Source organism: Pochonia chlamydosporia, chromosome 6 (assembly GCF_001653235.2).
Source record: "Pochonia chlamydosporia 170 chromosome 6, whole genome shotgun sequence".
Classification (NCBI taxonomy): Eukaryota; Fungi; Ascomycota; class Sordariomycetes; order Hypocreales; family Clavicipitaceae; genus Pochonia; species Pochonia chlamydosporia.
The window spans coordinates 3,091,651-3,118,580 of record NC_035795.1 but is presented as its reverse complement, the minus strand read 5'-3'; the positions used below and the strand labels follow the sequence as shown (position 1 = coordinate 3,118,580).

Sequence of the window (26,930 nt, the reverse complement as noted above, 5' to 3'; positions counted from 1 at the left end):
GAAACTTCTCTAATGTGCAGATGCGAGTTGCAGTGAGGTGAGGTTTGAAAGTGGATACACAACCATCCAGTGAATGTTGGCCCCACGTCCCAATTTCAAGGTGCATGTGTCTTCACTCATCAGGGATGAGCTCAACCTCACTTCACAACCTCACCTCGCTCATCACAGCACCATGAATCCAACAGCACCTCACTCATAAATCCCACCGCCATGATATTACTGCGCCCAACGCCACTCTTTCTCATCGCCCTCCTCCTCCGCATCACGCTCCTCCTCTACGGCACCTTCCAAGACACCCACTCCGCCATCAAATACACCGACATAGACTACCTCGTCTTCACCGACGCATCCCGCTACGTCTCGCACTCACAGTCCCCCTACGCGCGCGACACATACCGCTACACCCCTCTCCTCGCGTGGCTCCTCCTCCCCACGACATCCTTCTTCTCGTTCGGCAAAATCGTCTTTGCGCTCGCCGACCTGCTGGCGGGATGGCTCATCGTGCGCATCCTCCGCCGGAGGGGCATGTCCGCAGAAAAGGCGGGCGCGTTCGCCGCTCTCTGGCTGTGGAATCCGATGGTCGCGACGATTAGCACCAGAGGCAGCTCGGAGGGTCTGCTGGGCGTCTTGACGATGGGGTTGCTGTGGGCCGTGGAGACGAGAAGAGTCAATGTTGCGGCTGTGGTGCTTGGTTTGGGTGTTCATTTCAAGATATATCCATGTGTGTGGGCGCCCGCTATTATATGGTGGATGGACGACGAGCACATGGGCAGACCGAGAAGTCCAAACCAAGATCCGTTTACTCGTATTATAGCTTTCTTCTCCAAAGAGAGGATACAGCTTGCGGTCGTAAGCTTATCAACCTTCATGGGCCTCAACCTCCTCATGTACACAATGTATGTCACGCGGCTAGTTTTCCCCCTACAATACTAACACCCACAGCTACGGCCACCCGTTCCTGGTACACACCTTCTTCCACCACCTCACCCGCATCGACCACCGGCACAACTTCTCGCCCTACAATATCCTCCTGTACCTCACCTCCTCTGACGGCGCATCCTCGCTGCACGCCGAATCACTCGCCTTTCTGCCGCAGCTGTCGCTGTCGTGTGTCTTCATCCCGTTCGTGTTGGCGAAGAAGGACCTCGCTACGACGATGATGGCGCAGACGTTTGCATTTGTGACGTTTAACAAAGTTTGTACTTCGCAGGTATGTTTCCCATGTTGACAGACTTGACGTTCCTGATGTATGCTTACAGAGGTAGTATTTCCTGTGGTACATGATCTTTTTGCCTTTATATCTGCCCACGTCGAGGCTGCTGCAGAAACCGAGCCTAGGCGTAACAGCGTTGATACTGTGGGTGGCTTCGCAGGGAGCGTGGCTGCAACAGGGATACCAGCTTGAGTTTTTGGGTCGTAGCACCTTCTTCCCTGGCCTGTGGCTCGCGTCCATAGGCTTCTTCTTGGTGAATTGTTGGATTTTGGGCATCATTATCAGCGATGGGGTGGGTGTGAATGCACCGAAAGCACATATTGAATAGCGGCACACATAATAGCACGTTAATAATTGGTGCTCATGAATCAAAGTAAGTCTCATTATGGGTATCTATCTCGCAAATGCATTGCCCTCCAAGTCCAAACCATCAAAATGTCCGAGGTGTGAATGTGTTTTTATAATCCATCCGTAAGCGAGCAGATTCCCAGCCAAATTGGTCTCGGCCTTATCGCAAGCCCTAATTGTGTTATTCGCCAAGATTGTCAATATGCGGTTCCCAAACTCCATGCTTGTAGCTTCCTGGCACCGTACTCCGCGTGCCAATGTCAGTTTGTTGGTGCAATATGGCAATGGTTCTCGTGTTGGAAACCATACTACCATTGCGGTTGAGATGAGTACATGTCACCTCCAAATTGCAAATACGCCGCGGTATAAAACATGTGTACCGCCTTCGTCGTACGACGACAAGTGTAATTCTGGACCCTTCAGTCTGCGGTACGTTTTGCAGCTAACTCTTCCTCACATTCTCCGTAGGTGTTCATTGAATGGTTATTCGTGTGGCGAGTGATCGGTAATTGGAAAGCTTCAACGACGATATTCGCGTTCGAGGATACTCGGGCATTATCACCATTCTGCCGTCTTTGCTGTACGAAATGTTGCCAAAGTTTTCGCAAAGCTCTGTGAAATTGACTCGCGGTCTGACCCGTGCCATCTCCGCCACGATGACGTCGCTCCAGACGCCCGAACACTCCCCTTTTACCATAAGGAAGTACGGGTTCAGTGGCGGCAAGATGGAATCTACACTCAGTCAGTTGACGTCGTCACTCGACCACGACGGCCATGACGAAGCGAAATACATACCTAGATCAACGAAGCGAATCCGGAGGTACTGAACCTCCTTAAACTTTTCCAATGACCTCACCGCGGACATCACCAACCGTTCAAAGGCTTCTATGAAGCCCAACTCCTGGATCCCAGACCCGGATTCGTGGTAACTACTGGAATGGCGGCAGCAATTCTTAACAGTCAAGTCAATCGACCTCAACCTTGTCGTCATGGGATTCGCAAGTCGGCTGGCCATGTCAAAGAATCGATGACATATGCGGCCAGTGTACGAAAAATGCTCCAGCCGAGACGTGACTTCAGCCATCCGGGAGCAGATGTGCGTCTTCATCGCTACCTTGGCGTAAAATGCAGGCATGACGCCCTCTCGTCGATAGTCGTTTTCGAGACAGAGACTCAAATTCGTGACGCGAATGGGGAGTGATGGTACAAATTCGGAGACGGTAATGTAGCTTTTAGACTTGGGTTTGCTGTATGAAGCTTGCCACTCTTTTAGATTCGGGAGAGCGCTAAGAATCGTGTGGAAATCGCCGCTGTCTCTGATCAAATTCCACTGGCCGCGGGTTACAAGAGTTCGAACGGTGGGAACAGGCTCTAATGCGCGCCCAGAGAGAACATCTTCCTTTCGGCGAAAGTACACCACCTTGGGTGCCTTTCTCCGTTCGCCGCCTTCCAACGACAAAACCTGCACGCAGGGCAATGCCAGCGATACAAATCGAAAGACTTCATCCAACGTGCAGTTATTCGCCGGCAGGGTGTAAGTTGCATTGGTGAGCCCGTCAGTCGTCACGGTCGGAAGCGCCAGCGTATTTGATAGAGCAAGGGGGCCAAAAGTTGGCTGAAACACGGGGAACCACACTTCAACGTGCTTGATGTGGCAAGACAAGTGCGGTTTGTCGGCGAGGTGCACGATGGCATTATCGATGGATTCGACAGTAGCTTTTAACTTGATGTGGCGGTAGAGTCGTTGCTGCACTAGGATTCTCCAGACGGAATTCACCAGCGCCAAATCAGCTAGCTCCCGCCTGCGGCAGTGTCTCAGAGCGCTACTCCAGCATTTAGTCAAGCTAGATATTCTCATGGCGCTGCTGGACGTTGGCGATATGCAGTAGCCAAAGAGGTGGTCTAAAATGGCTTCGTGGACCTCAGTGGGCAGTTCGTCAAAGGGCGTTGCGCGAGAGGCATCGGTCATGGCATCTTCGCTCGCGGACGATGATGACTCGTTGAACATTTCAACGTCGGTGCCATAGTCAGACTCGTCGAGACAGCACACACGAGTGCTGCGGTTATCGGGAAGAGGGAACGGCGTGCTACTTGGTCTCGCCGGTGGAACAAAGGTCGAATTCTTGGTCTGGTCAAGGGGAGGACTGGATTGACCCGGAGAGACGGGACTAGAGGCGGAGTTGAGGAGCGTAGCCACCATGGACGAAGCCATTAATGAATTAAAATCTTCATCTGCAGACTCGTGTATGTGCACTTGTTGGTCGTCATCGTCGTCGTTTCTGAATGCATCTCTGGTTAAGCCGCCTCTAACGGCCAACGCAACATGGGCGTCACCATTGTCTTCAGCCTCGGCGGGTTGCCCCATTCCGGCTTGTAGCATCTATTGTAAGGTTTGCGGAACGGCTGGCTCGATCGAAACGGGGCGCATCCTCAGCGGCGGTTGAGTTGCTTTTTGGGGTCTTGTTCGTCTTTTGGTCTTTGTTTTGTGCTTTTTGATCCGAGTGCACGATGCAAATTTTAGAGAGTGGTCGGGGGCGCAGTCGAAACAGAGAGTCAAAACTCAGTTTGAGGCGTGGTCTGGTCTGGTCGGGTGCGTTGAGGTGGATTGATTGCGGCAGGGAAGGGAAGAGAGGGGCGGGCGTCAAGGTTAGATCGTCTAGGAGGGGCTGCCAAGCGGAAGTAGTGGTCAAAGAAAGTAGAAGGGGGAAGAAAGAAGAGAGAAAAGATGAACAAATTTGGGGAAATTGAAGAGAGGGAGACAAAAGTGTCTGGTGTCGAGTTGTGTTTTCCAGTGCAAATTAATGGAAAGAATGAAGGCACCGAGAAAGTGCTGGTGTCGGCCGAGAGTCAGGCCGGGACTGGAGCAGGCAGTGAGCTGGCAGTGAGCAGGCAATGATTAGGCAAAGAAAGGGAGGGTCAAGGTAATAAAGACTGAGATTGCGAACGAGATGATGGTGCGCAGCAGCAATTTTGGGTGGGAGTGTCACCACCAGACTGACTCTTCTCTGCCGATTGAAACCAGAGATGACGCTCCGCCAGCTTGGAAATAATTGAAGCCTGGCTCTTTGCACTTTCTTTCACCTGACGTTGGGCTACTGCCAAAGCGGTGACCGAAATGCCACACACGACGAGAGCAGAGTCAGTCTAAGGCGAGGTTTGACAATTCTTGACAGACTCGATGGTCGGATCTTGCATGCACTCCGTACCAAGCAACTAACCTAGTCGAATTGGATCAAATCAAATCGAGTCGAGTTGGTCAATGATCAGGAGTGTGGAGATGGTGTTATAAATGCTGCTGGGCTAAACCAGACTCGCTCGACCCTTCATGTGAACCCTGGACACAGTTCCGATATGAAGTGCCCACATGCATGTACACCTGCAACCAGGGAACAATGCCAATACAGTATCCCTTGGAGGAAAAAGAAATACTCGACCCTACTGACTCGATGTCTGCCTACAAGTCAATGCTATGGTGATGCAGCCCTCGCCAAAGCACGAAGGGTGCTGTCCAGGTTCTCGGGGCAATCCGGCAGCTCCGAGAGGACTTGTGATGGATGTGACGAGTGACGAGTGATGAGTGACGACGAAATGGCTCGTCCGGCTTGCGTCAGTTAAATGGTGTCAGTGCGTGATGGCTTGGTCGAAAAAAAGTGACGGATTAAAAGGTCAATGTTTTCAGCTTCTTTATGAACTGGCCTAGCTCCCTTCAAATACAGTAACTGCTCAATGGTCATTTACAATAGATGTAGTGGACTCATCCATCTCCATTCAAGTGGTTGTGGAGAAGCGACGACAAATTCAATCTAAACATCGACCTTGACTCTGACGATCTACATCCGTCCATGTCGACTCTCACAGCCTGACAGCCAACCCAGCACCCGGCAAACCTGTTCATGCCTCACTCTCCCAGGGCCCTTCCCTTTCCATCTGTTGCATTGGCCGCTGCCTGCATGCATAACACGCCAGGTACATTCTCGCCCTCGCCTGCTGCCTGACCGCATCCCATGATAGCTGGCCATGGCGAGAGTTCAATATTGAACAGAATCCTAAGCCACGTAGGCATCACCCCGCTGCGCCTCGAACAGTGCCACCGCGACGGCGACTGTGTCTTGCCCGATTCGCATGTTTGCTGCGAGAATCTGGGCGGCATCTACAGTATCGTCGGAGATTCAAGCAACCGTTTGTTGGCATTTCCACACCGCCGACGATGATGAATCGGGCATCTCATCGCTCTCGTATCCACCTAGGCCACTCAAACACAGCACATCGGTCAACTCAATCTGTCAGTCAGCCCTCAGTACGGAGTAGAGAGATACGAATAAAGACAGAATCTTCAAACGGCAACAACGCGAGACAGAGACATCATCGGCGCGAGATTATCGAATAAAACATTTCACCCTACGACCTCTCCGGATTCGGGATGCAAATCATTTCATCTTGTCGCAGGGGGGCAACAGACCACCCTGGAGCCAGGCAAGGAAGGAAGGAACCATCGACATTACCTGCCGGCCCCTGCTCGTCTGAAATGATGCATTGAGTCCGAATTTCTCTCCCTTTGCCCAATTTCCAATTAATTACAAAAACAAAGGTGTAGCAGCTATCATCATTTCCGGCATGGCTCACTTGAAGTTGGCACTTTGGATAATCTAAATCATGCTCTTGGCACACTTCTGCCCAATTCCTTTGTATTTTGACAAGTCACTGCTGTATCCACTCGATTCTCGGCACTCAGCCCGCGTCGGCAGTCAAATCAGCCAAAGGCATCGATGGATGGATGTCTACCGAACGGATACCGACAAACCATCGACGTAGACGAAAGCACGGCGGACAGCGCACAAAGCCAACGACAGAACCGCGTAGTTCATCACGGCGCCAGTACGGTGGCATACACAATCTTTGAGTCAAGGACCCAGCTTTATCGGGCCTGCTTGTCTGAGACCTTCCTCCCGGAACAATGGGCCAGCCGCATTGCACCGTCTCCCAGGTGAGAAACATTCGTGACTGGCTAATTGGACCGAGTACATGAGTCAAAATAGGTCATATTGGGCGAGTGAAATTAAGAGGGAGGCGAGAGGACAAACGTGGCACCCACACACTCGGACACACTCACATACTCACGCCAGCAAATACCTCCACGTTGTGGACGTGAGATGCCACAAAACATTCTTGTATAGAGTGCTAATCAGAGAGTACTGCATGCCACCCGAACGAAGATAACAGATGTGGATCTCAGACAGTGGCAGTCTTGATCGCAATAACACCTTTGTAGCAGTACAGACGAGATATCGTTTCAAGGCCTCAATCAAAACGTCAATCGGACGTTTTTGAACGGTATCAGCGCCAACACTACGGCTTCCGAGTAATAACTCTGTCGGTTGACCACGTCATCCGTCAAGATGCCCACGGAGCCGCTCTTATGTTTCGAATTTGTTCGCCCATGCACCAAATCATCAGCGTGGCCCAGCTCCATGCCGTCACGCAATAGCTTGGCCGTTTCCTCGGGTAGATAATACGTCGATGTTCGCGCTTTACCCACACGCTCACCATTGCCATCCCCGTCCTTTCCCTTGCCAACCACCACGATCCACGCAAACGACTGGATCGGCCCGTCGTCCGCTTCGCCACCGTCAACTCCTCCCTCAAGCCCAATCCAGTAGTCGGCGTTGGGCTCGACATCGCGAGCATTCCGAGCCCGGTTCAGGGCGCCTTGGAGCGTTTCTTCGTCTGTGAATGGTTGGTCGGGCACCCCAGATGGGACGCTGGTGGCTCGCACATCAAACGTCAGTGTGGGAAACATTCGTGCAAAACCATCACGCGCCGCCCCGATTTTGACGGGGTTCTTGGAGGCGACTACCACCACCTTTGCCGAGACTGCCGCTGCCGCCATGATTCAAGTCTGGTGTGAGGTCGTTTTGTGTGGCAGCAGTTGGACACCTGCGGAGGCCGAGTTTTGAATGCGCGTCAATGGTCTTGGCTTTGTGTGAAGTAAATGATGGTCTTTGCAACCGACCGTCTCGAAGGACTCGGTAGTTACATCCAGCCAGCTAAGTGTTTCGGGTGGTGGAGGTTGATTCTGTGGCAGACGTTGGCGCTAATTTTTGGCAGGTTATGAGCGCTGTGGAGTCTGGTCCGCTATTTGAGTGTCTGGCGGCAACATTGAAGGTGAAGCTGCAATCAATTGCAACGTCCTTTAGCGAATACTGCAGCACAGCCCATGTCACAGCGGATGAATCATCTTGGGCAATACAGCACACAGGCCCGTTCAGCGAAGTTACACCAGGAAAATCACCATAAACCACTTCGCCATGAAACAAATTATTCCGCTAATATACACCAAACGCCACTAACAACAATCGATCTCCTCGCACGAAGTCGTCCTAACTACTAATAAAATCCATCAGCGCAAACAAAGATGACGGCTGTATTCGATCAGCATCCTTCCCAAACGGCTTCTTAAACCTCGGTTCGATCCAATCCCTCATGGCAGTAAGATCCAGCGCATCATACGACTCATGCGCAAGGTCTTCTGAAAAACTTGTCGAAGCCGGTGTATCTGACTGCCGTGACGTCGAGCTGTCACATGTGTCATTCGAGGAAGATCGATCTGGTGTTCCACCTTCAGATGCCTGTAGAGATGATTGTGTCGTCTTCCCGCCTTGTAAAAGCGCAGAACTCCAAGAGAAGTCCTCTGGCTTCGCGTCATTCTCCCACGGTAGTGTGCATTTCTGAACAACCCCGTGAGTTGGTTCTGAATTCACCCTTGCTGTACTCAAGGGCCTGTGCCCTGTGCGAAGGGTATTTGGCTGCAGAACAGCAAAAAGGTCATCTGATAACGTCGCAATAGCGGCTAATGCTCGTTCCAACTTGCATTCTGTAGTAAACAGCCTAGATTCCAGATCGATGATGCGGTGCTTTACTTTTTCTTTGTGTTTGCGTTGACTTGTTCGTAGACGGGCCGCTCTGTCGGGCTGGCGGGGCCATTTAGTCGGCGTCATGGTTGCTCCAGGCGGGTGTATTATGTGACGAATCTGTTAAAAGCAAGTGTCTTGATTTCGTTTGTCGTCTCTTTTGTTGCTTCTTCTGTTGTTTTTTTGATTCATGCGTCATGTAAAGTTGCAAGGTGAGGACTGCTGATGAAGCTCACCTCTTCGCTTCCGGTGGAACTTGCTCGGATCCGGGCGGCACCGGTACCGGCTATGGATCACACTTCTGTGGCGCCTCATTGGTCCAGAACTACCCGGGAGGTCGGGATGCCGATACACGACACCCGATTGACGATGACGATTGACGACGGACGTGAATTATTCGTGGGTGTAGACAAGGATGGGAACGCTACGGGTCTTTTGACGTGATTAATTATGGATTTGAGTGGTTCGGTTGGTGAGAGGAACCAGGCCCGATGCTTATGCTGCGTACTCTGAAGGTAACCCATTTGTCTGTTTGAACACCATTAGCCCCCAGTGTTTGTGAACGGTGTCACCTTTACATCTCGAGGCTGATAGGATGGGTTGACTCATAATGGCGGGCCTGTCCTTGTAGCATGTAGTTTTTTGCACATTGAGAAGACAAAAATAAATGATAGAACTTCGCCGTCTTTCGCGACAGTCGGCTGAATACTTGCACAGCAAAGTACTATCTACTTCAGTACCTGGCAGTTCCTACGGCTACGAATCGTCAAGGATGGGAATCATAACCCCTCTATGGTGTCGTAGCAGCGCCGGGAATGCATTAACACCCAGTCTGAGCTGTTGCTAGAGCTGGAACTCCTCGATATCAATGCATCTCGACACTACCACGCCAATATTCATGTCCAGGTCCTACTTTTCTGATGTTGGTGATAGCTTCCAACCACTACAAGTGGCGCAGAGAGGAAGCAATAGCTTAGTTGACAACAGTGTGTTCCGATGGCCCAAAGCCGTAATGCACTACTACAAGGTCGCGCTGAGACTCGGCTGTATCCTGTACAGGAGGATTGCATATCGCCAGTACTGGAGCTATGTCACTCTGTAATATAACTTGTGCGCGCCACCACGACAAGATGAGATGGTTCAACCGTCACCTTGACGGAGTTCATCGTTCTGATTACTCACAGTCTAAGATGTGGTGTTTCTCGTTGGCCTGTGCTACTCCTCTAGAAACGCTGGCTGGATTGTGGTGAGCAGAAGCTGAATACGTAGAGATCTCTTGAACTTTCTTCGTCAGTGGAGTATCGTAGGTAAAACGTATAGAATTTGGTACAAACAGGTGGCTTCTCGCCGGTCATATGTCCATATCCCACTGACGAGTTTCACGCTCAAATCCATCATGTCTGATCTGCTATTGACATTGTGCCTACTTGTGAGGAATGGAAGACGAGTCTCTGGTGAAGCAAAACGTACCATCTTCAAAGGTCCGCAAGAATTGACATGATTGCAAACTCCCCGCACACTGTTACGGGCATGATGATTCGAGGAGATGCTGCACGCTGAATGTATCAGTCATGAGAAGATCTCCGGCCCATGGTGTCGCAATTCCAGAGTCAATACTTCACCAGCGACATAGCGAGATAGGCAACGTCGCAGGTCCTGGTAGCTAAATAAAGCTGTGAAATCTCAATTTAGCATATTTGCGCCTTCTCCGTTGAGGCCGCATTGGCTTCGGGTTTGATTGGACTCCATCAGACCTCATAGTCCTTGAACTCGGCGACTCGACGATTCAATCCTTGGCGGTGCCGTAGTTAGACCGGACACGTTATTGGACAGGGGAGCAGCATTTGCCAACACAAGACTCCTATAACGCAACAACTCTCGTTCGTGCACCCTCCTGCGAATGGACCTTTGGCGATGTGCATTGATTATCTCGGACCCAACGACAAGATAGTCGTAGAATACGGCAACGGGTTGTCACAGATGTGCCATGGTGATCCTCCAATACGAAATGATCTCCATAACGAGTGTCATAGCCACTCCTGTCCATCCCCTGTGTTAAACTTCCTCCATGGGGACAAAGAATCACCTTCCTATTTGAAAGCTGAGAAAGCTTTTAATTCAAAAGAGGAAATGTCATATCATTCAAGGAGCCGCCTGTGGGGTAATAAATGAGTTGCACAGACACAAGCCCACAACATTGGATGGAAGAAATGAGCACCGGGATATCTTACCCATGTCCCTTGATGCACAGGCCAGAGGCGTAAGGCGGATTCGGTGCTTCATCAAAATACTGCGACTAATAAACAAAGGCCACCTCCAGCCGATGGTTTCAAGCATGGGGCAGCCTTTGCACCCTTGATGTGGGGGCTTAAGCGGACACGATATATGCATGCATTTAATCCAGAGTTGGTAGCTGGTCCGTGATTCACCTCTATCAAGCTCCGTTATCTTTTGGTTTGATCGGCGTCACGGATGAACGTCAATCAACAAAGCATCCGGACAGGTGGAATTTTGCAGACTGGAAGAGTACCGGCTGACGTTAGCGACATGAGTGAGAAGCATCGCTACCATGCCAGTTGCCCTGCCCCTGCCCATTGACCATTAGGAATGAGACCAAGTTGACTCGACACTGGTTAGAAGGCGTCTTCAACATAATGTTTGGAAACAATTTGTGGCAGATCGAAGGCCGTTGATCGAAACTTTGAAGCAGCGCCACAAGTTCGTGTGTTGACCGTCTCGTTAAACATCTCGATCTGAGGTCCAAGTCATAGCCGTACAGTCCATCCTGATATGAGACCTTACCAGCTGTCCACAGTTGTGTTCCACAAAGCACTTTCAACGCAGGCAGGTAACCAAACACCGACCCGTGCGGTTATTGATGTACAGTGCGAATCATGAAAACTGTGGTAGAACGTATGGTAAGCAAAGGGACGCGGCATAATATCGGAATATCGGGCTGGCAGTCAGCGAGCTTGAACCAGAGCGAGCGAGGTTACAGCTGTTTTTGGTTGACGTTTCAAGAATGGATATGGACCGCTGCCTACCAATTGTTGCTCGATTTCGGCAGAATCCGCCAGGGACCGAAGCGCGCCATGTTTCTAATAAGTGGGCGCATCTCCATAAAGAACATCATTCACCCTTGGCCCGACGCACCCCAATCACTCGATTAGACCCAAAAACAAGATGAGAAAGGGTGGAAGGGGCTGGCTTTTTCGGGCGGAGGGGTCCTCATTACTGGCGGCAGTCTGTCAAAGCCGGTTCCCAAGGTACCTTCAAAGCTAATATAAGCATATCCCCTTGAGCGTGCGAAGACTCCTCAGAGGTATCCCTACCCACAAGGCCCTGGAAAACCCCGGCGCAATCCCTGTTATCGAATTTTGGATACGCCTGTTGCGGCAGAATTTAGGTGGCGATAGTTGTATCGGTCTGCAAAGTGTGCCTATTGGCTCTAATGCTTGAAAGATACATCTGAGGAGCCTTCGCATGCTCAAGGGGATGGGCTGTGAAGGTATGGGTTCGCATAAGGGCTCTGATTGCGCAATTAACGGCCCGAACGAACTATTCATTGACTTTTAGTGAGGTGTGTGTTTCTTATGCGACAACACGTCATAAAAGCGAAACCAGAATTGCGTAAGATATGGAGCAGGTGGACAAAAGAGGAAGCTGTCAGGAGTCTTACAACTTTGTTTTGGCTGCGGGGACCCAAGATCAACAACGACAGCCACAGTTTCAAGCATACGGCTAGACATAGCAAATCGAGCCGTGTAGTTGCGAGATTTGAACCACTTCATCAGCTATTGGGAAGCGAGCCTCATCCACACAAAACCAAGCTCGTCTCCAAGGGCGACTCGACCTTTGGCGGAGGCCATTATTGTTTGAGGGCTGGCGTTACATCTTCGGGGTTGGACTTGGCATTGGAGGGAGCTCATGAATGTCTGGCGGAAAGTTGTTCTACGTTTGAACCCGAATAGACTTTCCGCCGAATGCCATTAGGGCTGTGGTGGTTGGAACCCACGGACCGAGAAGAAGGTGAAGATGCATTGAAAGGTTGAATTCTGGTGGAGCAACATTGAATGTGACAACGTTTGAACCCTCCATGTCAGCGGCCAAATTGTTTGAGCGGCTGGCGAACAGCTGGCGACAGGGTGCCAGTGATGGAAAGAGGAAGGAATGGCATGGAAGCAGCAGTAGTGGATGATTCGGAGCCTTCGCTCCTTCCCAGTGCCGGCAAAATGCCATCGAATCATGTCAAGTCAAGTCAAGTCAAGTGACAGCGAGATCAACTACTGATGCTTCCATGTCCTTCCTTCGATGGAGTCAGCCAAACCAACATTGAACCCAACATTTGAACCAAGATTGCACCGATAGATATTGTGCAGCACATTTGTGTTCCATCTTTAATTTTAGACATCGTCATCTCAGATCTCCGGAAATTGCACCTGCACAACACCTTGACACAGACACCTCGATTGGACTGGCAGAGAACAGCATGTGCAATGTCTGTTATTCTGCGCAGCCGAAATGCACAGCCAATCATGCTGAATAGCCTCGCAGCCCCAACGAGGTCCCAGGATTATCCGCCCACGCCACGACTCACCAGCGCCAATACCCTGTCTTTGACAAGGTGCAGCACGATCATTTGATGCCCCTGATGGAACTGTCCCTGGCAAGCGGGACCCGTGTCCATCACAGGTGTCCCAGCGTTTGAGGCGTTCAACTTTGCCCGTCTCCGCCAATCAAATACCTCGTTGATGAAGCATTCTGCCTCCCACCCCAAACCGCTTTCGAAACTCAAACGACGCCTCGTGCCTCCCAATTCCCCTGAGGCCACTATTATCTTGCTTGCCTCATGCAGCAATGGTCTTAATGGCGCTTTCTCCCCGTGCCATGTCATACTGTATGTATTATTACCGAAACTCCTGGCGAAAGATACCCTGTCTAATCTGAGCCTCACCCCCCCGAAGCTCCGCTGGCCAGACCATATCCGCCATTCTGATTGGACAGAACTGGCTTCGTCTTCTTGCAAACAATGCAACATCAAAGAGGCGCTCTAACGTTGAGGAAACCCTTGAGGATCTCAGTCTTAGTATCCGCAAGTTTGGCCCGGTGTGGGAAATTCTACTAGCAGCTCTTCCTCAGGGCAAGTCTCAGTCAGGGTCAAGGAGGATTAGGCACGATGTGGCTTTGTTGATCTCACGCCCTCCTCCGAGGGCCCCCATGGCATCTCTCTCCTGTTGCCTCTATTTTCAACCGTCTTTTATCTTCTTCGTTTTGTTTTTCTTCCCTTTGATGCCCGACTTCGTTTTCATCCCTTCTTGTTCTTCTTTTCTTTTTCATCCCCCCGGTGTGGTAGATCCATTAGGTTGGGCTAATCCTTCAGTTGTCGTTCATTGTCACTTCTTTTCACTATTGTCTCGTTTTCTCATTGAGGAGTGTTGGAACTGGTATTCTTCTCTTGTACTCGTCCGACTCACCCTCTTGTTCAACATAACTTTTCCCTAGGAATCTCTTTGATCCTAATTACTTTCTCTCATCTTGATTTCTCCTTGTCTATAGTTTCGAAGTGACCCGCCGGATCGGATATCACTGCCACTTTCAATACAGTCTCACCTGGTGGCACTCGACCTTCCTTCCTAGACTTACAACCTTAGTGCACCATGGCGTCTTTTCAAAATATCTTGATAGGGCTTTGCCTATTTTGGGCCCAACTAATCGGTGCCGCGCCGACTGCAAACACCAACTTTGGCAGTACCAACCTGCCCATCGTCAATCCTGGAGTCGCGGATATCATCCCTAACCGCTACATTGTTGTATACAACAGCACCTTCGGGGACGATGTTATCGACGCCAAGATGTCCTCCTTTTCCGCCGCCATCAAGAAGCGTAACCTGAACAAGCGCGGGCTTGGAGGTCGCACCCTCTCCACTGAGATAACGGCCTTTAAGATGAACGCGTGGCGGGCGATGGCACTTGATGCTGATGATTCAATGATTATGGACATCAACAGTGCTGATGAGGTTGAATATGTTGAGGCCGATCACTGGGTAACGACCAAGGCCACGACGATTGTCCAAACGAACGCCCCTCCCGGCTTGGTACGCTTGTCGGAGAAAAGAGTTGGAGACCAAGGAGTCTACAAGTTCAATGACAAGGGCGGTGAGGGGATCACTGCCTATGTAGTTGACACCGGCGTACGTGTCACTCACACTGAGTTTGAGGGTCGTGCAACCTTTGCTGCCAACTTTGTGACGAACTCAGCAGTATGTCATCAATTCCGCGTATCTAATTGTTCCTTTGGGCGCTAATTATCATTAGAATACGGATGAGAACGGCCATGGTAGCCATGTCGCTGGCACCATTGCTGGCGCAACCTTTGGTGTTGCTAAGAATGCTCAGATTAAAGCCGTCAAGGTCCTTGACGCCCAAGGCCGGGGAGAGAACTCTGCCATTCTCAAGGGGATGGAATTTGTCATAAACGACGTGACGAAGAACAACCTCAAGGGCAAGGCCGTTATGAACATGTCACTCGGAGGATCGAAGTCACAGGCCATGAACCGTGCAATCCAGGCCGTCTTCAACGCTGGTATTGTTCCTGTTGTCGCGGCTGGAAACGAAAACGTACGTAAACGAGAAGCTGTGAAAACACTGATACATGAATGCGAATGACTGACATCACATACAGCAAGACACAGCCAACACCTCACCTGGCTCCGCCCCGAGCGCCATAACCGTCGGAGCCATTGATGCCACCACCGACTCCAGAGCCACCTTCTCCAACTTTGGCCAGTCCGTCGACATCTTTGCTCCTGGCGTGAAGATTCTGTCTGTCGGTATTGGAAGCGATATAGAGACCAAGGTTCTCAGTGGAACTAGCATGGGTAAGTCCAGCAGCCGGGACGAGGCAATCTTCTCCATGCGACCAACCAAGCTAACACGACATCCCTAGCCTCCCCCCACGTCGCTGGTCTTGCAGCCTATCTCATGTCCTTCCAATCATTCCAGACCATCGACGATGTCAACACCATGATGCAACAACTCGCTCAGAAAACCAATGCCCAGGTTCGTAACAACGTACCGGGAACAACGTCACGGATTGCCAACAACGGATTTTAAGCATCGGACGGAGTCGGGCTAAATTAAAACGAATCAATGTACATCCCGTTGGGTGCATTGTGTGCTTCACTTCACATGCTTTGATAGTTGGACGTTGAAACTCATGCATTCTTGTATAGAACTAAGACTCAAAATATACCATCTTAGACAAAAGACGCGAAGCGTCCCAGACACGTGAAAATGAATATGATGCCAATTGCAATTGTAGCGTTAAGCTTTTCAAGATAACCCCTGATCTACTTACGAAGCTGTGTAGAGAATCACCATCGACATAAATTGCTCGTTACAGCCTTTCATTCATCTACAACGCAGATGGGCCAAACGAAAGAAACTAACCGCGCTGTAAGGCATCCAACCCAACGCTTGTTATGATCTAGAAGCCAGCTGTGGTGGGTACATGCAAGGTTAAACTTACTCGAATGATCTACAACGCAGATCTCCCAAGCTGCGGTAGTGGCCATCGTTACGCTCAGCTCGGAGACTTAATAGGGGATCCGTGCTGTTCACGCAACACCCCGCGTTACATGTACATTGAGCACAAGTAAATCCATGTGTCAGATGTTGCTCGCCAATAGAGTCTCATCACCTGAAATCATGACAAGACTAAATTGGGCCATTCCACTGGAGAAGCCTGGAGCATGGTAGTTACTTTTAGCACTTCTTCGGCACAACCGTGGTCATGAGAGGACCAGATTGCAATTTGACATCCGTGCTGGGCAGGGCCCCATTTACAAGTTGCATGACACGACTACACATGAGCATAAACCAAGCATAAGATTCGTATTACAAGGTTATATGGAACCCAAGAATTGCCAATCGCCCATCAAATGTTCGTTAGTACAGCAAAAAGGTACATGGAAGTAAGAATAAATTATCGGTGCCAGCAAATCGAAAGTCGGCTCGAGGGTAAGGTACATTTATAGTTCGTCTCGGATGGCCGTGCCGGATGCCTCAGGATTACTGAGCTTTTGTATCACAATACCAGCTTCTTTGAAGATGTTTGGGAATTGAGCGCCTAGTAGCCATGCCGTGCCGATCTGCGAACCTGTTAGAACCATCATTTTAAAGACGAAAGGCAGTGGGGGAGCTGGGCATTACCATGATGCCAGAAATAAAAATAAGACAAAGAGCCACAACGCCAAACATGACCAGAGTCTCGCCAGGGTCCATGGTTGGCTCTTTGTTTTGTTTTTGCTTGTTTTCGGCCGTAAGCTGCTTGGGGTCTTGGCGGGGATACAGTGTCTCAATGAATTGTTCGATCTGAAAGGAAACGGTCAACCAGTCATATTCGTATCATGATACGTCAGTTTTGCATACCTTGGCGCATCTCACGCTGATGTTGAGGTAGTTGGGGTCGTTAGGATCGTTCTTCTTCTGGATTCGGCGGGCGTATCGGCGGAACACCTCGCATACGGTATACAGGTTTTGTGTGCACTCCGTCATGAGCTGACAGGCATCTCCTTTGGTAATCTTGACATTGCGCTTGAGGACGTCGGGGTTGCGGAAAACGAGCTCCAAAGTGGCAATGGCCATGCCTTGTGGGATGGCGACAAAGTTGAAAACGCTCTGTTCGCGCATACCGGCCATGTAGAAGAGGCACTCCTCACAGTGTTTCAGGGCGTCGAGTACCATGTCGGAGATGCAGTTCAAAGCTTTTGCTTCGTTCTTTGGATCAAACAAGTCGTCCCAGTTGTCCACGTGCTTGCTCCAGATCTCCTTGGGATACCACCTGCGGCCGTCTTCCCAATCCTCGCGGATGTCACGGATGATGTTGGTCTTTTGAAGGAACTGACCCATAGACTCTGTGAGGGATGGTCTCTCTGCGAGCTTGGGGTTGCCCAGTTCTGAGGCAACAAAGAGATTGGTCAGGCCTTCTCCAACCAACCCAGCAACATAGTGGCAGTACAACTCGTAATCATCGATGGTGTCTACACCATTCTTGATCATCTCGTCGTTTTGGGCGTAGTCAGCCATTCCGTTGCCCATCTTGATGGTTATTTCCTTGATGATTTTGTAGTAGTTTGGCTTTATTTTCTTGAGCTCGGTAATGACGACATCGAATTTTTCCAGCAGCTCCTTGTCTTTTTCCTGACTCTCGTGGTATTGCCAACCATCAATCTCCATGGTCTTGTGGAAATTACGAAGCAACGGCACCTTTTTGTCCAAAGGTATCGTCATGTCGTCTTCGATGGTATCGAGGCCCCGCAAGACGAGATAGAAGAGACTGATAGGAACAAGGAGCTCATGGTTGAGTTCTTGGATGACGGCGGCGAAACTGCGACTCGTCAGGTTGAGAAAACGGAAACACTCCCTCAAGGTTTCTGTCTCGGTAGAGGGATCGCGCTTGTGAACGGGGTTATGCCAGAGCTTCCTGTGGGAAAAGGAGTGTTAGTTATGGCCCAAACGGTAGGGGTGATGCTCGATGCGGCGTGACTATTCAACTGCATAAAGCGAGGCAGGATGCAGGAAAGTGGCACCAAGCTCGGTCAGCAGGCAAACATACCATTGGATAATTGAACGCAACTGGTTAGGATGCAAAAGATAGTATAGAGCTCCCATTTTGCCAAGCAGGCTGCTCAATGGCGCAGAGAAAATGTGTGAAGAGGTGGAAAAGATGGGAATAGGGGATGGATGGTGTGGCGCAGAGCTATCCAGACGCAGTGAAGCGCAGGACTAGACGAAGAAGCGGTTTCGTGCTCAGTTGCAAAGCTGTTTACAGTTATATGGCCGTTCGATGGGAGATTTGAACAACTCTTGGGCAAACAAGATAATCGGCCGCACAGCAGAAAGAGAAGATGTTGAATGAAGAATGTGGGGTGAGAGGAGAAAGTTGCGAGTTAAGAGAAATTGGGAAAGTTTGGGAAGGTGGTAAAAGTGGCTGAGGAGGCTTTTTTTTGCAGTTGAAGGGACTGTTGAAATTGACAGACTCCACTTTGGCTGGGGCGGCTGTGGCTTGTACGCAATTTTCTACAGAACATGAACATGCGCCAGATAGAAATGGAAGCCAAATCTTGGCTGAGGTGGCTTTTGCTTCTGCACCATCATTTGAGAGGCTCACAGGAAACCGAATACGCAACGCTGACGCTGATTAGCTGGACGGAACGCGTCATGGAGCAGGTACATGCAGCAACTGCACTTTATAGATGCGGAAAGTGCGGATGGGTTTGATGGGCTTGAATGGATGGCAGCTCTTGCAATTCGCACCAGACTCAATCGTGGCGCATGACTGTTTGGCAAGAACACATCTGCGCCTACCGGATAAAGACAGTCCACATCCAAAAGCCTCATTCCACCTCCATGTGCTTTTTGCCTGAATTCGCTGTTGTCATGAATCACCACCATCAACAGCAACAATTTTCGGCACAAATCCCTTCAATTCCAAGCCAATCAAGCGCCTCAAATCATGTCAGACATGGAGAGACAACAGCATTCTACCAGCCATTATCGCTTGCCTGATCCTATTATCATGTGCGACCACCATACGACTGGCTGTGTCCTGCCTGATGAAAGTAGCTGTTGTGAGGCGTAAAATATCAAGTCTTATTGCTGAGTACCATGCAGACTACTCCGTACATTATTTGAAGTCGTGTGGAGATGTGCAGATGCCATACGCCAAGCAACGACATGACACACTAGTTGTCTCTCTTCCTTCAACTGGAGACTTGGCTTCGTTCCCTCAACACCTCCAAGTCAGAGCAGTTTGGCTATCCCATCTACCGGCACCACCCATCGCATCCGCTTATCGATCCGCAAGGAGCGATACGGCAAACCATTCCAGCAGGACAGTCGGCCGAAGAGTCGCATCGAGTGTAGTCCGTCTGTTCGGTGGGAGCGGCTGCAGCAAGGAGGCAGAGCGCTGTGAGAGTGATGAACGATTTAAGGAACATTTTTCTTTTCAATGTGCTTTCAATATATACGTTTGGAAGATTGGAGAATATATAATGTTCTTGATGGACGTGGAAGATGGACCATTTACGACCGGGTTGGTGGGAGCGAAAGACTGAAGATATATGTTGCGTTCAACTGTGAGTGACCGGAACGTACCACTTGTGGCATTCACCGCTTATGGCGAACAGAACTCGTCGAATAGAACAGTTGACATGTTGCTTGTGGAAGATGACAGCGAGGTACTGGTAACCGCTATTCAAGTCTTTATTCCAAGACACCCAACAATAGTTGTTGAGCGCTAGAGCCGCAACATAATCTTAACATCCTTGTTAGGCGAGAGTATCTACGGTTAAGAAAAAACACCACCATTCAATTAAATTGGCTTGATTTACTTGGTTTGGATTTCAACAGCTTACATATTGCTTGTGAAATGCAGCGATGTGTCCTAATCGCCCACCCTACACTGGGCCACAAATCGATACAGACCTACATGCACATCTCAGCTGTTGGCAACTCAATCTGGGTGCCCAAATCTACTACTAAGGCTATGGTGAGCATTGCGAGTAAGTCCAGTGTCCAAGTCTTCCTCGAAACCTATACAGTCTCCCCCGACACTTGTGCATCATGCTAAGGATCGCTTGGGTTTGCTTATTTTAGCTTTCAACAAGGGTGGAGATTCTGTGTTCCTCAAACCCCCCTTCAGCACGTTCGCGAGTGTCAGCTGTACGGAGTACACAGCATCAACTCACATTGACACAATAATTGAGAAGGGGTGATGATTCGAACATTGAGCTCGGGGTTGTCCTTATGCCACGGTCAGCACTTTCATGATTGACACAGATGCAACATCCGTTCGAACCGTCAACTTGGGAACGAATCCCCGCATCGAACATGGGAACAAGACTCGATCGAGGTGGGGATGAGACCTGGGGAAGACATGGATTTGACACTTATCCAAGGTTCAATCAGGAGTAGTAGCTCCGTCGATACTGCGGCCGGTGACACGAAGCGCGGCAAACGAGGCGCGCTCTGCGGTGGCGTATCAAGACGATTTGCGGATGCATCGCACAGTGTTCGTATGTGATAGCTGCTTGACACAGGTTGACAGGCAACTGATATCCTGGGTTGGAGAAATCAGAATGTTTGGAGTTATGGTGGCGTCTCGGCTAGGCGTGGTTCGTGGGGTATTTCGGTGTTGAAATACCGACGAGGCACCGCGACATGCCTGCATCAGATCAGACAACCCCGTTGAGGAAGGCAGCCTGAATTGTGGCGTGCCTTGTTAGTCACAATTTCAGCTGCGTCACGGAAATAGGGCATCGCTGGGAATAAGTAACCGACTTGGCGTGGGGGATATGCGATGAAGACTTGGCGATTTGAGTCGCGTGACTTTAGAGCAGTTAAGGTACGTCTCAACCTTTTGGTGTCAACATTTGGTGTCAGAACTCAATTGGAACCGAATATTGTGATGCTCCCCTTTTCCAACCCCAATTGTCTCGGACAGCTCCGACGTGGCACAAGATTGAACCCCGTCATGTGGGTGACAATGTGGGTGATTCCCACAGGCACGAAGACATGCAGTCGGGGTCAACCAGTCAGCAAGTAACAGAGCTGACCCAGCTTAATCAACGTGGAGATGGTTATCTGCATGTCGGGAAGGATCCGGCTCCCATTGATTGACCTTTGGTCAAGTCTTGCTCGCTTGAGACATGTTCGGCGAACATAGCCAAAGCGAGCAACCGTTCATTCAGCACCAAAGTCACAGTCCATGCCCAATCCTGACGACAATCACGAAGAAAATAGTCTCCATATTCAAGCCGCGCCGCCAGCCTGACTGTTCTGTCCTCTGTATCACGAATCCGCCAAGTCACTTCATCCGGAACTCGGCACGACTAGCTCTGTAAGACGCTGATCTTTTCCCCCGACACGTGCACAGGACGAATGGTTGGAAAAATTTAGCATCTGGATATAATGGACCTTGTTTTGCGGGGTTGGACTTTATTTTACTTATCAGTGGAGTGAATTGTCCCTTGTTCGTGTCAGAAGAGTCCATTTGCGACTGTTGACCGAACCTCGTGGTCGTTCTTCATCTTGAAGCCGGGTTGTACAATTGGACCCTTGTCGCGCTTCCGTGCCGCGTTCCACCCTCGGTTGGTACAATGCACCATTGGTATATTTAACATCCCACCGTTGCCTCAGAGTATCGACTCTCGAAGTCGTTTGTTTTCAGTTTCTTCCTGCTTGGCTGTAACCCAACATGGACGACGACAAGGCAGTTGCGGTTATACCGCAGGAGAATCATGACTCGCCTACCAAGGGAGATGCTGAGGCGCAAGTCTCTCCATCCGAACAGGTTACCAGCAGACGACAGAAATTATCTGATATATTCACTATTGTGAGTTCCCCTCTGAGCGGTGGCAAGCAAGTTTGCTAATAATGTAGTTTTGCTCGGGCTTTGCTCTCATCTCCGATGGCTACCAAAACAACCTCATGACCATGTCCAATGTTCTCTTCAAGAAGGAATACCCCAAAGAGTATACCGCCTCAGTCAGCACTCGAGTGTCGAATGCCCTTCTCGTTGGTGAGATTCTCGGCCAGGTCGTTGTTGGTCTAACTTGCGACTACCTGGGTCGAAAGACAGCCATCATCCTGACTACGCTCCTTATCGTGCTTGGCGGTATTATGGCGACGGCTTCGCATGGTGTTACCATAGATGGCATGTTTTGGATGTTGACCGTGTCGAGAGGTATCGTTGGATTTGGAGCGGGTACGTCTTATACATCTGCTAAACTCTATCTTGGCTGTGACAACTCGATCAATTGACAAATACTCTGCAGGTGGTGAATATCCCGCTGCCAGCACATCCGCATCCGAAGCCGCCAACGAACACACCCCCAAGAACCGCGGTCCTATCTTCATTCTCGTTACCAACCTGCCCCTCTCGTTTGGTGGCCCATTCGCCGTGTCAGTCTTCCTCATCGTCTTATCTGCAGCAGGCGAGAGTAACCTTTCGACGGTATGGCGTGTCTGCTTCGGTATCGGCGTTCTCCTACCCCTGACCGTCTTCTACTTCCGTCTCAAAATGCTCAACTCTAAACTCTACCGCCGCGGAGCTATCAAGAAGCAAGTCCCATACGGCTTGGTCATCCGCTATTACTGGAAGACATTGATCGGTACCTGCGGCGCCTGGTTCCTCTACGACTTCGTCACCTTCCCCAACGGCGTCTTCTCAGGCACAATCATCTCGAGTGTTGTATCCAAGAGCGGGAACACCCTCCGCAGCACGGCCGAGTGGCAGCTCCTCCTCGGTGCCATTGCCCTGCCCGGTGTTCTTGTCGGAGCATTCCTCTGCGACAGAGTCGGGCGCAAGAACGTCATGATGCTTGGTTTCTCGGGATATCTAGTCTTCGGGCTCATCATCGGTTGTGCGTACGACAAAATCACCGGCATCATTCCCCTGTTCGTCATCTTCTACGGTCTGATGCAGAGTTCCGGAAACCTGGGGCCAGGTGATATGCTTGGCTTGATTTCCTCGGAGAGCTACGCCACCAGTGTGCGTGGAACATGCTACGGCGTGAGCGCGGCGATCGGAAAGACGGGCGCCGCCGTGGGAACACAGGCATTTACGCCTATTCAAGAACGGTTCGGCAAGAGGTGGACGTTCATCGTTGCAGCTATTTGTGGCGTGGTGGGCGTCTTGGTCACGTATTTCTTTGTGCCTAAGTTGACGGGCGAAGATCTGTCCAAGCGGGATGAGGAGTTTAGAGCGTATTTGTTGGCGAATGGGTGGAATGGCGAGATGGGTGAGGCTGATTTGAAGGCGTTGGCTGAGGATGTTGACGAGGAGGTTGTGTCTGGGAATCAGGAGAAGGGAGTCAAAGTGGCGGCGTAGGGAACAGGGTGTGACCAATCTTGTAGGTCATTTCGAGAGTTGATGTAATGGCAAGAAGTGCTGGTCATAGTCATTGAATTGAAATAGATTCACCTTCACTACTGTCGAGGGCGCTGGTTTGTTCTGTGACTAGGAGATGTCATCCTTCCTTCACGCAGGCCCACAAGTTATAGCCTACATTAATCTGTACAGTGAAGAAGTCAATCACCTAGAAATCATCAGAGCCACTAAGTTTCTTCTGTCTAGCAAACTCTCCCTCGTCCGTAAATGCCCCTCATCCCCCAAACACATTCTTCTCCATCAAACCCAACCCCTACAACCTAAGTCTGATCCTCCAGTCCCAAAATGGGCTGCGCCCTCTCCGTCGATCGGGACACATCAAAAAGGCGTCGCAAACACAAGTATCATAGACGAAGCCAAGCCACTAAACGACGTCAGCATTTGCAAAGGGTCCTGAAGCATGAACCTGTTATTAGTCGCCATGTAATGCATATCACGACACAGGTCACGCAGCAGGATGGCAGGGTGATAAGTTCACATCGTGTGAAGGATTGGAAATATGAAGTTCTTAAGCCGAAGGTGGGTGTGGAAGGTGTGCCGAAAATGGTAGCTGAGGTGAGTGTGCTGTTGTGCGAGAATAAGGGGATGCTGATGTGTTATCTAATTAGGAGTCAGCATCGGAGGAACGGGAGAAAGAGCCTGAAGAGCATCAGGAGCCTGCAGAAGGATCTTAGTGCTATTGGTTTGCGTTTTATTCTAAGGATTGGGCGGGTTTTCTTAGAGGCGGTGCTGGTTAGCAAGAATGATTTGTGGTAATAAAAGTGTCCAGCCGGAACTGGATTGGTATACAAATTGGCTGGACGTAGTGGCACTGTTAAAGATTGCATTCTATGGTATTGAGTCTTTTGTATGAAGGAATGGGAGTTGATGTTTGTTCGGGTTCTTTTAAGACGAGGCATGTGAGGGAAGTTTGCGGGCTGTGTTCTGTGTTCCTATGAACAACTCCAACTGGACGCCGGAGTATCACTTATTCTAAATAGAGACTGGTCATGGACCACTAGCGTCTCTTGCGGTATGCAAGACTGCAACGCAACTCGCTCTTAATTACGCTCGTTTCAACTGCGTTGTTGCGCGCAGTTTGCAGAACAAATCCTCAGGGCAATTGCGTTGAGAGTCTTTGGCTATTAGACGAGTGTCTTGCTATATCTGAGGCTAGAAGATGTAATGTAGTGAAATGGAATGATTGGTACCATGAGCTACTAACATTGGTAACCACCCATCTGACTTGTCGCTGATATGACACAGTACCGTTGCCACGGCGTTGAGGAACCGATCATGCCACGGTGCAATCCCTCGGCCAATTTATTCCAACGGTAGAAAACAACAAAAGTAGACTACGTACTATAACGGCCGATACTTATGCAGGGTCGCCGCATTAGTCTTGCCGTATAGTAGCACGCCTCGTTAGCGCTGACATATTCGGCGTTTAGAAGCTTATAGGATTCATGCTACGTAGTATACATAATAGTAATCCTTCAACTTACACTTGTGACTGTTTTAAAGGAGAGGAATCAGGCCATGGAAACAGTTACAAATAAGCTATGCCCAAGAATGGCGATCCTTGATGATCAGACTTCCACTACGCTTACAACCACAATTTACAGCCGGCCTATCATCTGAGTCCAAAATGGTTCCCAAACGCCTAGTACTGGCAACAGCCATCTTTGGCTTATCAATTACCGCCCAATTCGTCGACAACACATACATCTGGCCCAACGACGAAACAGACCTCCTCGAACACATGCTCTACGAACACAGCGGCTACCACGTAAACTCACCGGCTTCCTTCGTCGTCCCCTGCGGAAACGTCCCCTTCGGCAAAGGACGCAGCGGCCCAGCCGAATGGCTCCGAACAGCCTACCACGACATGGCGAATGCAGACGTGCCCTCCGGAAAGGGAGGCATCGACGCCTCCATCGGGTTCGAACTCGACCGGGACGAGAATCCAGGTAAGGGCTTCAACGACGCTCTTCAATCTACGGGACTTTATGACCGCGCGCACCAGCATGGCCGATTTGATCGCCATGGGGGCACTGTTCGCAGTCGGCGGCTGCTCGGGGGGAAAAGTGGTGATTCCGTTTCGAGGCGGTAGAATCGACGCGACTGGACCGGGGGCAAGGGGCGTTCCTAAGCCGGAGGAGAGCCTGGATAGTCATGTTGCTGCGTTTGAGAGGCAGGGGTTTACGAAGGACGAGATGATTGGGCTGGTTGCGTGTGGGCATACGCTGGGTGGTGTTCATGGCGTTGACTTTCCGGAGATTGTTGACGTCGTGAACAATACTGTAAGTTGCATTCAAGGGCGATGAGGCATGTCTAACCGGTGTAGAGTGAAGATGATAATACGCAAATGTTTGACACGACTATCGAAGGGGAGACTGCATTCGATAATAAAGTGTAAGTTTGTCAAGCCGTAAATGGAACGGAACTGACCTTTTAGGGCGACTGAATTTGTGTCGAATAATACGCAAAATCCCTTGGCGTTTGGTCACAACGCGACAACACGATCTGATGGGCGTATCTTCAACGCTGATGGAGGTGCACTGATTACGAAGATGGCTGCGTCGAATGACTTCTTCCTCGATACGTGTAGGGACCTTCTCGAAAGGATGACTAACACTGTGCCCAGGACTGTGAGGTTAGGAAAACCAATTGGTATTATTCCCGTCAAACCATCTAGTTTATATGCCACGATTGTACCGCACACGGGAAAGATGAATGTCACTGGGTTTGTTCGGGTACGCCATTTCCCCGTACCATGAAAGACAGAATCTAACGAAATAGCTCATTTCTCGCAAAAATTCATGGGACGCAGATCCCAGTCGCAAAGTCAAGATCCATTTTCGTCCACGGTCCGGATCCTGCTCCAAATCAAAGTATCTCGTCGTGGAAGCCGGCGAGTTTTCGTGGTCACGCAGCTTGTACCACCAAGGTGGATTCCCGTACTTCAAGAAATACCAATTCGCACAAGAAATTCCTATCTCGCGGGGCGTTTCAGGATTCGACGTCGAGGTAATTGATACGACGGACGGTAGCACGACGAGCACGATGCACACAAACGGTGGGAAGGGGTTTCCATTTAATGATGCTGTTGTCACGCAGCCTGGCTTGACGTGTAATGGGCAGAAAGACGATGGGCTGTTCAACCTGACTGTTGCGGTGAGTAACGGTGTCTATGTTAGGTAGGCATGCTAATGATGTAGGTTCGAGATGATGCGAAACTCGGTTCCGTGAAGGCGAGGATTCAGCTGCCGCGGCCGCTTGATGCATTAGTACCGAGAATCACGGACATGATGGTTGATTTGAAGAGGGTGGGAGGTGTGCCTGGCGCGAACTACACGCTGTTTAATGTAAGACAGAGGCTGCCTGTGGGAACATACACATTCACGTATGATCTTATTGCGTCGAATGGGACACACACGGAGAAGAGGGTGTTTAATGATGTTACTGAGATTAAAGCCTGTCACAGGGATTAATGGTATGGAGGGTAAATTGTGTAATGAGCTCGCTA

General features: G+C 50.2%; 12 protein-coding genes across 12 annotated transcripts; 6 read left to right on the top strand and 6 right to left on the bottom strand.

Moving 5' to 3' along the window:
- Positions 1-210: 210 nt before the first annotated feature.
- On the top strand, positions 211-1,541 carry VFPPC_11104 (glycosyltransferase family 50; the record flags this gene model as incomplete). The annotated part of the gene is made up of 3 exons (XM_018289371.1): positions 211-896; positions 943-1,210; positions 1,266-1,541. 3 exons carry the CDS (start codon positions 211-213, stop codon positions 1,539-1,541), a joined length of 1,230 nt encoding a protein of 409 aa, XP_018140230.1.
- Positions 1,542-2,033: 492 nt separating this feature from the next.
- Positions 2,034-3,926, bottom strand: VFPPC_11105 (hypothetical protein; the record flags this gene model as incomplete). Its single annotated transcript, XM_018289372.1, has 2 exons — positions 2,034-2,293; positions 2,357-3,926. 2 exons carry the CDS (start codon positions 3,924-3,926, stop codon positions 2,034-2,036), a joined length of 1,830 nt encoding a protein of 609 aa, XP_018140231.1.
- A 2,937-nt stretch (positions 3,927-6,863) lies between these two features.
- VFPPC_11106 (NTPase) lies at positions 6,864-7,448 on the bottom strand (the record flags this gene model as incomplete). The annotated part of the gene is made up of 1 exon (XM_018289373.1): positions 6,864-7,448. One exon carries the CDS (start codon positions 7,446-7,448, stop codon positions 6,864-6,866), a length of 585 nt encoding a protein of 194 aa, XP_018140232.1.
- Positions 7,449-7,938: 490 nt separating this feature from the next.
- VFPPC_16364 (hypothetical protein) lies at positions 7,939-8,556 on the bottom strand (the record flags this gene model as incomplete). The annotated part of the gene is made up of 1 exon (XM_018294117.1): positions 7,939-8,556. The coding sequence occupies one exon, from the start codon at positions 8,554-8,556 to the stop codon at positions 7,939-7,941; it is 618 nt and encodes a 205-aa protein (XP_018140233.1).
- Positions 8,557-10,330: 1,774 nt separating this feature from the next.
- On the bottom strand, positions 10,331-10,860 carry VFPPC_16365 (hypothetical protein; the record flags this gene model as incomplete). The annotated part of the gene is made up of 2 exons (XM_018294118.2): positions 10,331-10,579; positions 10,621-10,860. The coding sequence occupies 2 exons, from the start codon at positions 10,858-10,860 to the stop codon at positions 10,331-10,333; spliced, it is 489 nt and encodes a 162-aa protein (XP_018140234.2).
- A 503-nt stretch (positions 10,861-11,363) lies between these two features.
- Positions 11,364-11,639, top strand: VFPPC_16366 (hypothetical protein; the record flags this gene model as incomplete). The annotated part of the gene is made up of 1 exon (XM_018294119.1): positions 11,364-11,639. One exon carries the CDS (start codon positions 11,364-11,366, stop codon positions 11,637-11,639), a length of 276 nt encoding a protein of 91 aa, XP_018140235.1.
- A 423-nt stretch (positions 11,640-12,062) lies between these two features.
- VFPPC_16367 (hypothetical protein) lies at positions 12,063-12,440 on the top strand (the record flags this gene model as incomplete). Its single annotated transcript, XM_018294120.1, has 1 exon — positions 12,063-12,440. One exon carries the CDS (start codon positions 12,063-12,065, stop codon positions 12,438-12,440), a length of 378 nt encoding a protein of 125 aa, XP_018140236.1.
- A 602-nt stretch (positions 12,441-13,042) lies between these two features.
- VFPPC_18065 (hypothetical protein) lies at positions 13,043-13,507 on the bottom strand (the record flags this gene model as incomplete). Its single annotated transcript, XM_022429724.1, has 1 exon — positions 13,043-13,507. The coding sequence occupies one exon, from the start codon at positions 13,505-13,507 to the stop codon at positions 13,043-13,045; it is 465 nt and encodes a 154-aa protein (XP_022285284.1).
- A 619-nt stretch (positions 13,508-14,126) lies between these two features.
- VFPPC_11108 (protease) lies at positions 14,127-15,582 on the top strand (the record flags this gene model as incomplete). Its single annotated transcript, XM_018289374.1, has 4 exons — positions 14,127-14,729; positions 14,785-15,087; positions 15,152-15,347; positions 15,416-15,582. 4 exons carry the CDS (start codon positions 14,127-14,129, stop codon positions 15,580-15,582), a joined length of 1,269 nt encoding a protein of 422 aa, XP_018140237.1.
- Positions 15,583-16,499: 917 nt separating this feature from the next.
- Positions 16,500-18,141, bottom strand: VFPPC_11109 (squalene synthetase; the record flags this gene model as incomplete). Its single annotated transcript, XM_018289375.1, has 4 exons — positions 16,500-16,619; positions 16,681-16,842; positions 16,900-17,953; positions 18,086-18,141. 4 exons carry the CDS (start codon positions 18,139-18,141, stop codon positions 16,500-16,502), a joined length of 1,392 nt encoding a protein of 463 aa, XP_018140238.1.
- A 3,586-nt stretch (positions 18,142-21,727) lies between these two features.
- Positions 21,728-23,362, top strand: VFPPC_14872 (permease involved in the uptake of glycerophosphoinositol (GroPIns); the record flags this gene model as incomplete). Its single annotated transcript, XM_018292640.1, has 3 exons — positions 21,728-21,865; positions 21,913-22,237; positions 22,308-23,362. The coding sequence occupies 3 exons, from the start codon at positions 21,728-21,730 to the stop codon at positions 23,360-23,362; spliced, it is 1,518 nt and encodes a 505-aa protein (XP_018140240.1).
- A 1,687-nt stretch (positions 23,363-25,049) lies between these two features.
- Positions 25,050-26,895, top strand: VFPPC_14873 (heme peroxidase protein; the record flags this gene model as incomplete). The annotated part of the gene is made up of 6 exons (XM_018292641.1): positions 25,050-25,371; positions 25,466-25,704; positions 25,749-25,816; positions 25,860-26,157; positions 26,204-26,578; positions 26,623-26,895. The coding sequence occupies 6 exons, from the start codon at positions 25,050-25,052 to the stop codon at positions 26,893-26,895; spliced, it is 1,575 nt and encodes a 524-aa protein (XP_018140241.1).
- Positions 26,896-26,930: the final 35 nt, after the last annotated feature.